At 40.8% G+C, this 15107-nt stretch overlaps 1 protein-coding gene across 1 annotated transcript in view; it reads left to right on the top strand.

The window, feature by feature from the left end:
• The window catches only part of LOC103802000 (CUB and sushi domain-containing protein 1-like), a gene marked incomplete at both ends in the record, with an annotated part of 18781 nt that extends 3902 nt beyond the window's left edge, over positions 1 to 14879 (top strand). Inside the window, 5 exons of the mRNA XM_009074438.1 lie at positions 361 to 441; positions 590 to 703; positions 1614 to 1802; positions 5903 to 6049; positions 14691 to 14879. Coding sequence (XP_009072686.1) covers positions 361 to 441; positions 590 to 703; positions 1614 to 1802; positions 5903 to 6049; positions 14691 to 14879 — 720 coding nt within the window. The remainder of the gene's footprint in view (positions 1 to 360; positions 442 to 589; positions 704 to 1613; positions 1803 to 5902; positions 6050 to 14690) is intronic.
• Positions 14880 to 15107: the final 228 nt, after the last annotated feature.

The raw sequence follows: 15107 nt of genomic DNA, 5'->3' as shown, positions 1-15107 counted from the left end.
TCACTGGACCATGGCCCTAAGGGCCACATCCAGTCTCAGCTTGAAAACCTCCGGGGATGGGGAATCCACCACCTCCCTGGGCAGGAACACCTTCCACTCGACCAGGTTGCTCAAAATCTTTTGCAGCCTGGACTTGTGCATTCCCTGGCATAGGATGGTCACAGCTTCTCTGGGCAACCTGCTCCAGTGCCTCACCACCCCCATGGAATGTCAGGACATTTCACTCAGAAAATGCTGTAACAGAGACCATGAGGCTCATGGAGACTTTGATAATTTGGGAAGTGTGACTTTGCAATGAATTTTCTGTGAAATAATTCTTAACCCTGCAGTATTTTATCTTTATTTCACTTACATTTGCAGCCTATCAGCTGAAGAAGTGCCAACCTCCACCCACAGTTCCTCATGCAGATTTGTTTACAGAAGATGATGACTTCGAAATAGGTAAAAACCCCAATATTTCTTTTTCTTTCTTCCATTTTCACTTGAATCCTAAGCAAACTAAGTCCATCTTCCACCTAAGTTTTTTGATATACTTCTATTTGAAGGATTTTTGGGGCTTAACTTATTTTTCCCACTGCTTTTTTTGCAGGAGATTTTGTGAAGTACAGATGCCATCCTGGGTTCACCCTTGTTGGCCAAGATATATTAACCTGCAAACTGAATACACAGTTGCAGTTTGAAGGATCTTCTCCATCTTGTGAAGGTAAATAAATGCTTGCATAATATGCTTCTCATTAGTATGTATCCTGCATAAAGCATCATATTTTTGGGCACTGTTTTGGCAGTGTTTAAAAGAAACTATAGCATTTATTGCTGTAATATCTAAGAAGTGCAGATGTTTTCATATGATTCTGTGATTCTATAATTCATATGCACAAGAGGGAATACTGCAAGCACAATTATTTTATGTTTATCTTTCTTCCTCTTACCCTGGTTCTCTCCATCCTTGATTTAAGAATTAATCAAGGATTCACAGTACAAACTGTGTTAGTTTATTGATTCCATAACATATTTTATGCAGCTCTAAAGAATTTGTCCACATGACCACCCGTACCTGAGTAAACTGGGATTTTTTCCTCTCCTTATTAACAGAGATTCATAGAATTTAAGGGATGGAATGGAGCTTGGAGACCATCCAGCCCCAAGCCCTGCCCTGGGCAGGGACACCTCCCAGCAGAGCAGGTTGCTCAAGGCTCATCCAACCTGGCTGTGAACACTGCCAGGGTTGGGGCAGCCACAGCCTCCCTGGGCACCCTGGGACAGGGTCTCACCACCCTTAGAGTAAATAACATTTTTCTCCCATCCAACCTAGACTTCCCCTCCTTCAGTCTGAACCCATTGCCCCTTGTCCTGTCCCTGCAGTTCCTAACACAGAGTCCCTCTCCTGTTCCCTTGTAGGCTCTTCAGATATACAGTTTGTATCCTGTTTCCTAAATGCAGGTTTTATAAAGTTGATCCTGTTTCTGCCTGTGCTATGAGAAACTTTAGTGTTCCTGACATCTAGAATATGGTTTTAACATGTTTTCATTTGTTAACTGAACCTTAAGCATCTCATGGAAGGGAAGCACTTTATTTCATTGCTGTTCTTGTTGTTCTTTCTGTGTCCTTTTTAGCACAATGTCCAGCAAATGAAATCCGTACAGAATCCTCAGGAGTGATCCTCAGTCCAGGTTATCCAGGCACCTATCCCAACTCTCAGACATGTTCTTGGACTATTAAAGTTGAGCCTGGATATAACATCTCCATTTTTGTAGAAATGTTTCAAAGTGAAAAGCAATTTGATGAGCTGGAGGTATTTGATGGTAAGATTTAAATCCTATCTAATCACAAAAGGACAAATATGAGGTCAAGTGGGCCTTGATTTCAGATTGTTTCATAATGCAGTGATGTATCTGAAACTTGATAGTTCAGTATTTCTGTTACTTTTGCCTTAAATCTGTTAGCCAATGATGAAACTTGATAGTTCAGTATTTCTGTTGCTTTTGCCTTAAATCTAAGTCTGTTAGCCAATGGAAGTGCTTAGAGATGTATCCAAGACAAAGAAGCTTTTAAAAGTTCTTAGGTGTTGTTAGAGGAGGAGCAGCAGCAACTGCAGCATCTCTGTGAATATCAGAGTTTTCTGTTTCCTGGGAAATGTGTGGAGGTGCCTGAAAAGAGAAGTTAACACAGTGGTTTGTGCTGGGTCGTTTCTGTATTTTGGGGTTATAATTCCACTTGTCCAAATGAATCCAATGATTTGAGTCTAGTGCTCCAAGTGAAGTTTACATACTCAGTTTGCTTCCTCCATAGCACAGCAGACAGTGCTGTTCACTGTTTGAATATGCCACTGTTGAGATGTTTGACCATCTGTTCTGGGACACAGAGCAGAGAAATGACAAAAACTCTATTTCCAGTGTTGCTCATAGTAATACCTCTGAAAGAGTCTTATTGAATTCTTATTTCCCACTGAATTCTGTGCTTATTATCACTTGTTCTGCTCTCACTGGTGGATGAGAATAACTAGGCTCTGATTGTTCTTAAGTATATTTTTATTCACTTGGAGCTGTTATCATATCTTCCCTCATTAAGCAAGAATATATGATAGCTATGATAGAAAAGATTAATATTCACTATGGGAGTTTGATAACATGGAAAATATTCAAAAGTCATATCTTTTGAGATCTCTTGCTCTAAGTAATTTTCTTAAGTAAAAGGTGTTTAATGTCTAAAATTATTAATTATTTTTCAATTTTTTGGTAACAGTGCTGAAAAAAACACAATATTTTTGCTTCTTTAAAAGTGACACTTCATTAGAATAACAAGTTGGTCCAAGTCAAGCTAGAGGAGAAAATACTCTGCAAAAATCTGTTAAGAAGGAGTTTTTCTCCACTCTCTTCTTTACTGCACATCAAGACAATATGTACCATGCCTAGAACTTTTCTAGTGGTCTGATCACTCTGTTTTCTTTTGTAAAAGTCTTGAAACTACTGAATGTTCCTGATGCCTATTTTGGTTTTCTTTCTTATATATTGAAATGTAATGAAACCACATTATCAGCAGTTGATCTGAGGGAAGAATTAATATATTTCTTCTGGTTTTAAGCCTTTTCATTTCATGGCATGAAATCATGTCCTTACAAATTCATCTCTACTGCAACTCTACAGAGCAATTTTTTTCTACCACCTGCCAGCAACCTGAAGTGACAAAGATAACAACATATTTATAACCTCTCAATTGCAGTGCCACGGAGAGATTCCTGAGCTGGATCTCAACAAGTTGATGTTCAAACATGGCACATCTCAGTGCCTTGGAGAGAGATTTGTGTCCCAGTGGCCACATTAGCAATGTGCTTTGCTGGGCTGATTGGTTCTCCATCTCAGCACGATGAGTTTGGTGGGGCAGGAGGCAATGCTGATGTGACTCTCCTGCTTCCAGTGATGCTTATAACTCAGACTAGCTCATTCAGAGCTAACTTAGGCATTGCCATGCACTGCTGCATTTTGTAACAAATATATGTCCTGTTGGGGGACCTTGTGTGGTCCAAACCAGCTCATAATTATTTAGGTTAGTAAAACTGCACTGGTTTATCTATACCACTAAACACACATCATCAGACTTTCCACAGACACTGTTTAAAGTTTGGCAGGACAAATTGTAGGGAATTAGGCATAAGTCTCTGATTGCTTTCTAAGGCAGCTTGGGAATGCAAAGCACAGCACTGCCCACACCTACCTGACTACCCTGTACATTGTGGTGCTTCAGCAGCTGGAGGATAGTCAGGATAGGCTTCCAGTCAATGTGACCACCCTGGTGAACTGGGAGGGATAAACCTGTTAGCTACTCCCACTTACCAGTCATATCCTTAGGAAATCCCATCTGGATTCTAAACCAGAGAAGCCACATACACCATGAACATCTCAACCTGAAGACATTACATTCAGGCTACTTGCATTGAGTAGCATCCACTTAATACAGCAAATAATCTCTTTTCTCCCTAAAATAAACAACAACATCAACAAATCTGTCATTGAAATGAGAAGGAAATGTCAACTTAATATTCAGGAAAGCATCATGGGACAGGTCACCACAGCAGAAGTTGAGCATTTATTTCCTTACACAGACAAATTGTGAAGTAATAACTAAAACTATATCAGGCTTAAGGACACCTGAGTGATGCTGCTGAGCTTCCTGAACACCTTCTGAGGAGCTGCCTGCAAGGTAAGGCACAGAAACTGCAACTCACCTCCAGGAAAGGCAAAGCAAACTGAAATACATTGACTCAATCCTCTGCTCTCCCAATGGCTAAAAGATTTGGTATGGCACGTGGTGCTGCAAATTAATCTCATGATCATGAACAAGGATTTTCCCCTTGTTGGATGTAGTAGATCTTTATTTGTAACTCTTTCAGTCCCTTTGTTTGAGACTTGTGAAAAGGCATATACATTCTAAACTGTACCAAGAGTATTAGACTTCATGAAACACAAAGTGATGCACAGAGAAATCAAGTGAAATGTCATGTTCTAAGTCATTTTTTCAAGCAAAAAGAGGATTTGACCTTAGCATTGCCTAGCATTTATCCTACACTGCAATCATCAAAGACTAACTCCCTAATATGATGAACAAGTCACCAAGCATTTTAATGAGAGCATCCTGGGCAACCTACACCTAAAGCTCTGCTTATTTATTCTTACTATGTGCAGGTATTTATTGCTTAAAAATCATTTAGCAATGTTTATATAGTTGTAGAATTGCCTTTATAGTGACCAAACTGCCCTTCCTAAGAACTGGGAGGTTGTCTTAATGTTTATAATTTGTTGTGGCTTCCCTTTTGTACCTGAAATGTCCCACTCAGAAAATATAGTTCTTTTTTTTTTTTAATTGGATTGGAGGGAGAGAAGGCTGACAAGATTTGTATTCATTTTTTAGGTGTCATTTGAGTCAGTTTTAGTTGGGTATTTTCATGCAACACAAGAAGAGCTGCTCAGGCTGCAGCTGCTCCAACTCAGCAAAAAATTGAATGAAGCAGCTCTTTATTTGTAGTAGCAACTGTGACCAAGATAATGCTGGCTGAGCATGGTATTCCCAAACTTGGAAAAACATGGAGCAAAAGGCATAGTGAGAATATTAAAGGGTTTTGCTGGAGAAAGAGTAACCTTCATATGGAGTAAAAGATGCCATTTCAAGTTTTAGAAAGCTTTCAGCTGGAGATGGGTTGATATATAGAATTTTTTCCTCTTGCACATATGTTGTTATAGTATATAATTAGCCCCCAAATCATTATCTGTGCTTCTAGGGTTTTATTGTGCTGAAGATAGAGGTCTAGTGGCAATACATATATTTTCAGCATCCTCTATTTACCATCTTTTTTTACACTAAAATGAAAGTATAGTAAATACACTAATGAGCAGAACTGGGCCCTAAAGAAGTATGTAAATTCATAACACTTGTACATATGTGTATTCTGTGCTGAAATTGTGATGATCTTACATGTGATGGAGCTTGTTATAGCTACTGTGTTCCCTAGGTCATTGTGTATGTTTGCTACCACTCACTAGCTAGAGAAGAGATTGAATAAATAACAGATATAAAAGGACAAGGAGTGGAAACATAACCTCATTCAGTGTAATGGTGTCAAACAGAAATGAATTGTTTCAAAAGAATTCATTAACTTTTTTCAGTATTTATGGCAAAATCACTAATTGTTTTCTATTTCTGTCTGATTTTATGTTGTGCCCTCTAGTGAAAACCTGAAACCAGATGGACAGTTTAAACAGAAACCTGTTGATTATTTCTCTGAGTTTGTGTCAGGTTATTCCCTATCCTTTCCTTGTGTTCACATTCACAGCTGAGTAACAGGATGGAAAACATTCCTTCAACTCATAGCACTTTAAATCTTCAATAGTTTCTTTGTTAATCTCTGAAGGTTCTTCTGGGCAAAGTCCTTTACTGGTTGCTTTAAGTGGAAATCATACTGGGCAACTGAACTTCACGAGCAGAATGAATCAGCTGTATCTTCGCTGGTCAACTGATCATGCAACCAGCAAGAAAGGATTCAAGATCCGTTACTCAGGTGACTATTAGTGGTTTCTTTCACTTCTATTTGGTGGTTACATACACTATTGTCCAGCTGAGCTTAAACCATGGCAACTAGTTAGCATCAAATCAAGACTTGCAATATAATGTCTGTGTCGCTGAAGATAATTTATCATAATATACATATTAAGGATGTGTGATCGTTCTATTTTAACTTTAAGGTCAGCACAGAACTTGGTCTCTGTTTTTTCCCCAGTCTGCTAAAGATCTCCAGGTCAATACTTGTTCAAAGGGAACCAACAGGGAAGCTGAAGAGAGGGACTTGGTTAGGAGCTGCAGGGACAGGACAAGGGGCAATGGGCACAAATTGAAGGAGGGAAATTTAGATTAGATCTTAGGCAGAAGTTTTCCCTGTTGTGGTGGTGAGACCCTGTGCCAGGGTGCCCAGGGAGGCTGTGGCTGCCCCAACCCTGGCAGTGTTCACAGCCAGGTTGGATGAGCCTTGAGCAACCTGCTCTGCTGGGAGGTGTCCCTGCCCAGGGCAGGGCTTGGGGCTGGATGAGCTCTCAGCTCCATCCCAACCCCTAAAATTCGAGGACTCTCCAATTAACACTTCTTTCTGCACCTAATCTCTTCTCTCATCAGACCTGGAGTGAGGCCTTTGACATGCAGTGGTAGGGACAGCCCTTAGATTTACACAGAATCACTCAGAAGTGAGAGTTTTTCATCCTGAATTGCTATGTGCTACTTAGCCTGCAATTCAGTACACAATTAGGAGGTTTACAATTTCCTAGAGTTGCAGTTCACAACTCTCATTACTGTGCTTTTCTTCACATTCAAATACATGGAAAAGCAGAGTGAGGAGGAGGTGGGAAAATCCCTTTCTTGAACAGGCTGTGTGTAAATCTGGTATTGTGGTGGTATTAAAATATGGGAATTGTGTATCTAAATAGTGTCAAAATTGTTTCCTTTATTGATCAAAATAAAATAAGAAAAAGCTTATTGCAGTACTGAATTACACTCTGTGTACACATATTGATCCTTAGCCTATTCAAGATGTTTCTCCACATGCATCTACAGACACATTGCTACTAAAAGACTTGGCTTAGGGATCATTTACATGATGCAAATAGTGTTTGTGAGAGAGAAAGGTGATAATTACTGTCATTACCATTTGTTTTTTTCTGTGTTTGGACTTGATTAGCAATGTAAAGGTTGTGTGTGTTAATTTTTTCATCTAATCGTTGTCAATATAAATGTAGTAGAGAAAAAAATGCTAAGACTGTTTTAGCAGAACATTTTACCAAGCACCACTGTCTCCTCCTGAGTCAGGCTAAAGCCATTTATGGTTTTCACAAAGCTCACTCCTTTTCTGCACCATCCATGCTCTGACTGTCTAACTTTGGAAAGTTTCTCTTGCTACTGAAACAGAAGATCAGAGCTCAGCTCAGAGCATAATAATCATCCTTTTGGGGATTTAGGAACTATAAGAACTGTGAGCAGTCATGAAAAAAGAAGTCAGTAAAAGCATTATCTTCACCTTGCAAGGAGCCTTAGGAATATTGCTACAAACTGAAATTCAGGGGTGGGGAAAGGAAAGTTGTTTTCAAACATACTGGAGATTCATTTAGTTTTTCATAGTCAAAAAGCAAGTTTAAGACTTAAGAGATGAATTGAGGTGTGACAAAGAGAATCTGTCACATCTTAGCCCTCAAATGTGTGGCAGTGAAGGGAGCAGGGCTGGAGAGAGGTGTGGGATGTGTGTCCTGCCAGGGCTGAGGGAGAGGAGAGAGGGAATGGCCTTGAGCTGAGCCAGGGCAGAGTCAGATTGGGGGTGAGGAGAAATGTTTTGCCTGTTGTGGTGTTCAGCACTGGGATATTGCCCAGGGAGGTGGTGCAGTCACCATCCCTGGAGGTGTTTCAGAGGTGTCTGATGTGGCACTGCAGGATCTGGGTTAGGGTTTGGGGGTTCCAGCAGTGACAGGTTCATGGTTGAACTCAATGATCATAGAAGTCTCTTCCAACCTTGATGATTCTGTGATTCTAATTACTGGTTAGCAGGTTAAGCATTTAAGAGAAAAATCACTGACACAAAGTAAGTCAATAGCTACCAAGAAGCAACATAGGCTGCAACTTCTTCACCTGACAAACTGCTGGATAGCAAAGACTCTTTGAGTAGGTACCTCATTGGGTGTAGATGTGTATTAACTTATAATCTCATAGCTCATTACTCTTAGTTATCAGTTTGTGCATTAGCTAACACACAACAGTCCTGTACTCTGAGGGTTTGAGTATCTTGTTTAGATGTAGAGTTTCTTCATGAATGATGGGGATTAGGGTTTAGAGGTTCCAGCAGTGACAGGTTAATGCTTGGACTGGATGATCTTAGAGATCTCCTCCAACCTTGGTGGTTCTATTATTCTAAAGGATTTGCTTTTTAAGTATCATATTATTAAGGAGACTGATTTTTAAGGAGAGGGAAATTCTTTAACACCTTTGCATGTACAGAGAGTATTTTGCAGAAGTGTAGAAGTGATGTGTCTAATTGCTAATTATGCCTCATTCATCAATTATTATGACACTTGCTGCAACTAATAATAAAATTAAGGGATTGGAGAGAGCTATGCAATCCTTATGGCTATGTTTTAGGAACAAACAACAGTTTAGCTTTTTCCACTACCAGTCAGTGCCTTCATTTTTCTCTAAACTTCTGTACATTTTACATGGGGTTCAATGGAAATAATCAGCATGAAAGAAGAGTAACAGTGAGCGGCAGCATAAACAATTGGATTTGAATCTTAATGAGGGAAAGCAACATCATGAAAGCAGGAAAAATACCAACTCCCCAAAAGGCTATTGATACTGTGGCAGCTGTGACTGAGCCAGCAGGCTTCTCCTAATGAAGACCCTATTGAAATGAATTCCTGCCCTCCCCTAACCCTTCCTTTCTTCTGCAGCTTTGCCAGTGCACAGAATTTTGTGAGCTGGAGTTGTACCACGACTAGATTTCACTTGTAGATATGAATTTTATTCACTGTTACAATGTGCTAGAAGCTTTCAGGGGGATGCTTAATATTTTATTTTGCATGCAACCTTAGTTGTGCAAGATGTTTGTCTAATAGTACATTTTCTATGTTGTGGTTTAAGGCTTTTTTGCTAACTCTCAGTAGAAAAAAACTCTGTAGCATTACAGCAGAGGGGGATTCTTTTCAGGGCTTTGACATATACAGGCACTAGCATGATTTTAGTCTCAGTAATACATTTCCTAGCTGCATTAACACCTAGATATTGCATGATCTCTTTCTTAATCTATGAAGTATCTGTACAGCATAGTCAAACTAGGAGGGGAAGTGTCAGTTAAATTTTTTTGCTGCTCTAGGGCAGTAATCCCTTTTCTCTTTGAAAGGGATAGAGTATGGTAAAATCACTGAAATGGAGGCAAAAAAAAATACAAGGAAAAGGTCTTGTGTGATGAAATACTTTTTTTTTTCATGCTTTTGTAGTGCTTGAACTTGACTTCCTGGTGCAGCTGGGTTCCACCCAAACTGTGCAGACTGTTCCAAATCTGTGAGTGCAGAAAGTGGAACTCGCTGAGCCCAGGCTAGGAAACCCACTCTGTAAGAGATGAAAGTTTTGAAACTGCTTTGAAAGACACCTGAAGAACATTGTTCTTGGCTTTGTTCTCCCTCAATAATTTGTAACCCTGCATGCACAGTCCTACCCAAGCAAGCTAGGATAAAAGCATAACAAAGAAGAGGTAGATGATTCTGGTGTCTAAGTAGCAGTAGAAGGAATGAAAGGGCACTACAGTGCCAGGGCAGAGCTGCTGGAGGCATGAGGACCTGGGAACCAGACAGGTACTTCACTCCCTACTTTTCAAGTTGGCATTGCTGCTGTAACCTTTGCAGGCTTTTGTTTAGCTTTTGGGTAGTCATTCAAGAGTAGATAGCTAAGTCACCACTTGCCTTAATTTGTAATTTCCTGCCAATAGAGCTGTAGATATATGCATTAAAACCCCATCTCTATTTTACCTTATGCATTGGGTTCAAGTGGCCACATTTTGGGAGCAGGGGGATTACAGATGTGGCTTCTGGGAGATGCTGCCAGAAGTTTCCCCCATGTCCAGTTGGCTCCAAGACAGATGTGCTGGTGGTCATGGTTAAGCCCATGAGCAACAATGGTAGTGCCACTGTGATAACACAGTTAGGAAGACAAAAAGTCCTCACTCAGCAGCAGCCAGAAGAAAGGAGTGAGAATTTGTTGGAGTGACAATTCTGCAGACACCAAGGTCAGGGAAGGAGGAGGGGGAAGAGGTGCTGTAGGCTCTGAACAAAGATTCCCTTGCAGCCCATGGAGGTCCATGGTGGAGCATATTCACCTGCAGCCCTTGGAGAACTCTATGCCAAAGCAGGTGGATGCCTGAAATAGGCTGTGACCCCATGAGAACCCCCAAGAGGGTTCCTGGCTGTGGATCCACAGAGAGAAGAGTCCATACTGGAGCAGATTTCTGGGCAGGATTTGTGACCCTGTGGAGGACCTGGTCTGGAGCAGTCTGTTCCTGAAGGACTGCACCCATGGAAGGGACCACACTGGAGCAGTTCATGAAGAGCTGTGGCCTGTGGGAAGCACTCACCTTGGGGAGGCTCATGAAGGACTGTCTGCTATGGGAGGGACCCCATGCTGGAGTGGGGAGAGAATGTGAGGAGTGTTCCTCCAGGGAGGAAGGAGAAGCAGAAACAACGTGTGATGAACTCACTGCAACACCCATTCCCACCCTCCTGTACCAGTGAGTCAGGAGTTAAGTTGAGCTCTGTATTGTGTTTTACCCCAGAAGATCTCTGAGCCCCATCCAACTGCTCCCTCCACATCAGGGCTCAGGATGACATCCAGCCAGGGTTAACCCAGCAAACCTTTATTCTGCTCTTTAACCTCGTCTCTTATTGCAAGAACCTCAATTCTTCACCATTAATTCCAAGTTATTTTTAAGCTTTCCACCTGTGAAACAACTGCTCTTACTCCCACTCTATCTCAATTTGGAAGCAAAGGCTATTGATTGGTTGGTCTCTGCATTTTCCAGTAGCTGGTTAGAAGTGACAAGTATGAAGAAGTTCATCAGGCTGTATAATTATTTCTGCTCTGGTTACTAAAAATGTTGGGGGTAATTTGCTGTAGTAAATAGAGCAGGAAAGTCACAATCAAGGTTTATACAGTACAGGAGAAATATGCAGGATCATTTCTAAGTGTTGGGCCATCAGTAAGAACTTCTGTCCTATAAATAGAAAGTTAATTAGTCACATATTTAGTTTCTGGAGGGGCAGACATTCACAATTGCATCACTAAAGAGGGAACAGGCCTTTGCAGAATGACAGCCTGACCCTTTTTTGTTGCTTTGTTGAATTTTGTTCTCCATTTTGCTTATGTCCATTAGAAAGAGAAAAGTAACATATGGAGTGAATGGTCCATTAATTCAGGAAATGGTTTAGTAATCAGAAGAGGTGTGCTTAGTTTTCTTTTATGACCTTACCTAATTACTTTAGCCAGAGTCTGATTTCTTACCTATAAAGTGAGAGTGGTTACAGTGAGCATGATAGTAATCCTGTTCCACTATGGATATTTAGAGAACAGCAACACAGAGGCATAAGATTCCCTGGTAATGTGATGATGAAGAAAAGTAAGTATCCAAAAGGGAAATTTAGAAGGAAGCAGTGGACTAAGTTGCGGCTTTTAATCTGTCAACATAAAATCTAAGAAAGGTAGACAAAGGCAATTTGGGATTTGAAGGAATGTTTGTTTATTTATATAAAGTTCAAACCTACAACTCTTTCTGTGAATGCTTCTAAATATCTTCTTCATAGAAATTTTAGGACTATTGATCAAAGATGCTGCTGGGAAATGAAGTTCTTTGCTAAAAGAAATTTTAAGAGAAAATGTCATATTAGTGATGTTTATATACATGGACATATTATCATTATGTCATATTCTCTAAGACTAAGATCTAACTATTGATCAAAGATGCTGCTGGGAAATTAAGTTCTTTGCTAAAAGAAATTTTTAGAGAAAATGTCGTATTACTGACATTTATATATATGAACATATTATCATTATGTCATATTATATAAGACTGAGATCTACAAAATCATCTGGGGGGTTTGGACAGTTTGAATCCTGTGCTCAGTTCTGGGCCCTCAGCTCAGGAGGGACATTGAGGGGCTGGAGCAGGTCCAGAGCAGAGCAACGAGGCTGGGGAAGGGACTGGAGCACAAGTGGCATGAGGAGAGGCTGAGGGAGCTGGGGGTGTTCAGCCTGGAGAAGAGGAGGCTCAGGGGAGACCTTCTCACCCTCTGCAACTCCCTGACAGGAGGTTGGAGTCAGGTGGGGGTTGGTCTCTTCTCCCAGGCAACCAGCAGCAGGACAAGAGGGCACAGACTCAAGCTCTGCCAGGGGAGGGTTAGGTTGGAGATTAGGAAGAGATTTTTTCCAGAGAGAGTGCTCAGGCATTGGAATGTGCTGCCCAGGGAGGTGGTGGATTCCCCATCCCTGGAGGTTTTCAAGCTGAGACTGGATGTGGCACTTAGTGCCATGGGCTAGTGACCACGGGAGGGTTGGACTCGATGATCTTGGAGGTCTTTTCCAATCCCAGTGATTCTATGACATCCAGTTTCAAAGAATATCAGTTTATAATTGGGTGTTATTTAATTAACCTCCCTTAGACAGTGTCTCAAACAGCAAAAAATTAATAACCCTCAGCATAAATGTTTAAGTGTTCCAGCTATTAAGAGACTATGCTTTGCTAAGGAAGACTATGTTCCTGCAAATGCAAAGTGTTTATCTGTGTTGCTGTCCACACATCAGTTGACTTGTGATGTGTGATTTAGCCAGGCAGTTATTACCTTCTCAGTATTCAGTTGCAAGTTACAAATGGATGTTGTGATTAGAAGTGAGTTGAAAATGTTCAGTTTGTTGCCTTGCAAAATACATTGGTATTTAAGAGGCCTTGAAAGAATGTGGCTACTATGTCATTTGGAAAAGTAAATTAAATCTCTAACCATAAAGCTCTTTCAGGTCACTGGAACAGTCCTAGCAGTTTATCAGATTTTTTGGTAAAACACTGTCATTCCTAGATGAGAGCACTCCTGTCATTACACCTATTTCAGCTGAGCCTCATGAGGTTCCAGGACAGATTCCCCTCTCAGAAACTGCCTGGGGGAAAAAAGGCATTTTATTCAAGCCTTGCTGCAAAGCTGCAATATTTTATGAGCTCTCTGGATGGGTTTCTGCTTAAGCTCAACATTTTCCCTCAGCTGACAGTGGCTGTAGTTTTCAGCCTGAGTTTCTTCAAGCATTTCCTTGCACTTCAGGTCTTCAGAGATTTATTATTCATTGCCTTGTGTGTGGTTCTTCCATTAATAAGTCAGTTCCTGATCCTAGAAGACATTGTGTGTGCTTCATCCTGGGCTCCAAAGGGAGTTCTGTTTAAAGAGCAGATTAAAAATTACTAAACTCTAGATTAAGAAGGGAATTGTATGGAGTCATGAATATTCCTTCCCTGTATCTACCAGAGTTGTAAAGTAAAAATCCACCTTCAGAATTTTAGATCGTTTGCTTCAAATGCTTTTCTTCTCTTCATGCTATTTATAGATTACACGTAATAAATTGGTTTGAGGAACAGCCTTTTCTACTCATATTGTGCTGCCTTTGCAGCACAAAATACTATGTTTTAGTAGGGCTTTTACATGGATGAGGCCTACACACACTGCTTGTCTGTAACCTTCTTGTTGGCTTCTCAGAGAATCATCAAGGTTGGAGGAGACCTCAAAGATCATCCAGTCCAACCATTAACCTGTCACTGCTGGAACCACTAAACCCTAACCCAGATCCTGCAGTGCCACATCAGACACCTCTGAAACACCTCCAGGGATGGTGACTGCACCACCTCCCTGGGCATAGAATTATGGAATCATCAATGTGGTGGTGGATTCACCATCCCTGGAGGTTTCCAAGCTGAGACTGGATGTGGCACTTAGTGCCATGGGCTAGTGACCATGGTAGGGTTGGACTTGATGATCTTGGAGGTCTTTTCCAACCTGGTTGATTCTGTGGTTCTATACTGAAAGATATATACCTAAATCTGTAGTTCTGCACTTTTGAAATAAACCCCCAACTTCTATTGGATAATTGTCTCCAGAAAATGAAACAACACCACAGTCCACCCAAGACACATTCTGGTTAGCATTGTCACACTGTATTGTTTTTTGTCAGAGAAATTGGTAACATATTTGAAAAAATGTTTGCGTTTTTACTTTGATGTCTAAATGCAATGGATTTTTAACACGAAACTGCTCATCACCGGGTTTGTGTATCGCATAGCTCAAAGAATAACTTCATAAATTTATCAAATTTGAAGTAGACTCTAAGTGTGAGTGAACTTACTGAACAATCTGTATGTTCCCTGATTGCAAATTCCTCATGTTCAATAACATAAACTGGTTTGTGATTATCAGTTATGATTGTGAACTTCATGATATATCTGACCAAGTCTGTATCTTCACTGAGAATTCCAGAAGTCCTGTACAGGATTCAGTGCTATATTAAGTTTGTACATGCCACAAAAGAATGTGAACTTTACACATGAAGTGCAATTTATGTGTTTTTAACTATGTTCCTCTTTGGACATTTAGCTCCTTATTGCAGCTTAAACCCTACCCTGAGGAATGGTGGAATTGTAAATAAAACTGGTGGTCCTGCTGGCAGCAAAGTTCGCTATTACTGCAAACCTGGGTACAGAATGATTGGCCACAGCAATGCCACGTGCAGGCGGCACCAGAACGGCATGTACCAGTGGGATTCTCCCGTGCCAATCTGCCAAGGTAGGTGAATCCTTCCTTGGTGGGCATGCTTCTCTACTTCCACTGCAAAGAACACCTCACAAAGCAGAGGCACAGCATTGTCAACGCTGCTGGAGGCTGAGACACATTGACATCATGGATTTATCCAAGTACGTATCAGCTTGTGTGCTCAGTGTGTGCAGAGGTGAAGTACTCATGCAACCAGATAGAAAGCTCTGCTGCTTTGGCTGGGGTGGAGTTAACTTTCTT

Source organism: Acanthisitta chloris, unplaced genomic scaffold, assembly GCF_000695815.1.
Source record: "Acanthisitta chloris isolate BGI_N310 unplaced genomic scaffold, ASM69581v1 scaffold12505, whole genome shotgun sequence".
NCBI classification, from domain to species: domain Eukaryota; kingdom Metazoa; phylum Chordata; class Aves; order Passeriformes; family Acanthisittidae; genus Acanthisitta; species Acanthisitta chloris.
This window is presented reverse-complemented; position numbering and strand designations above follow the sequence as displayed.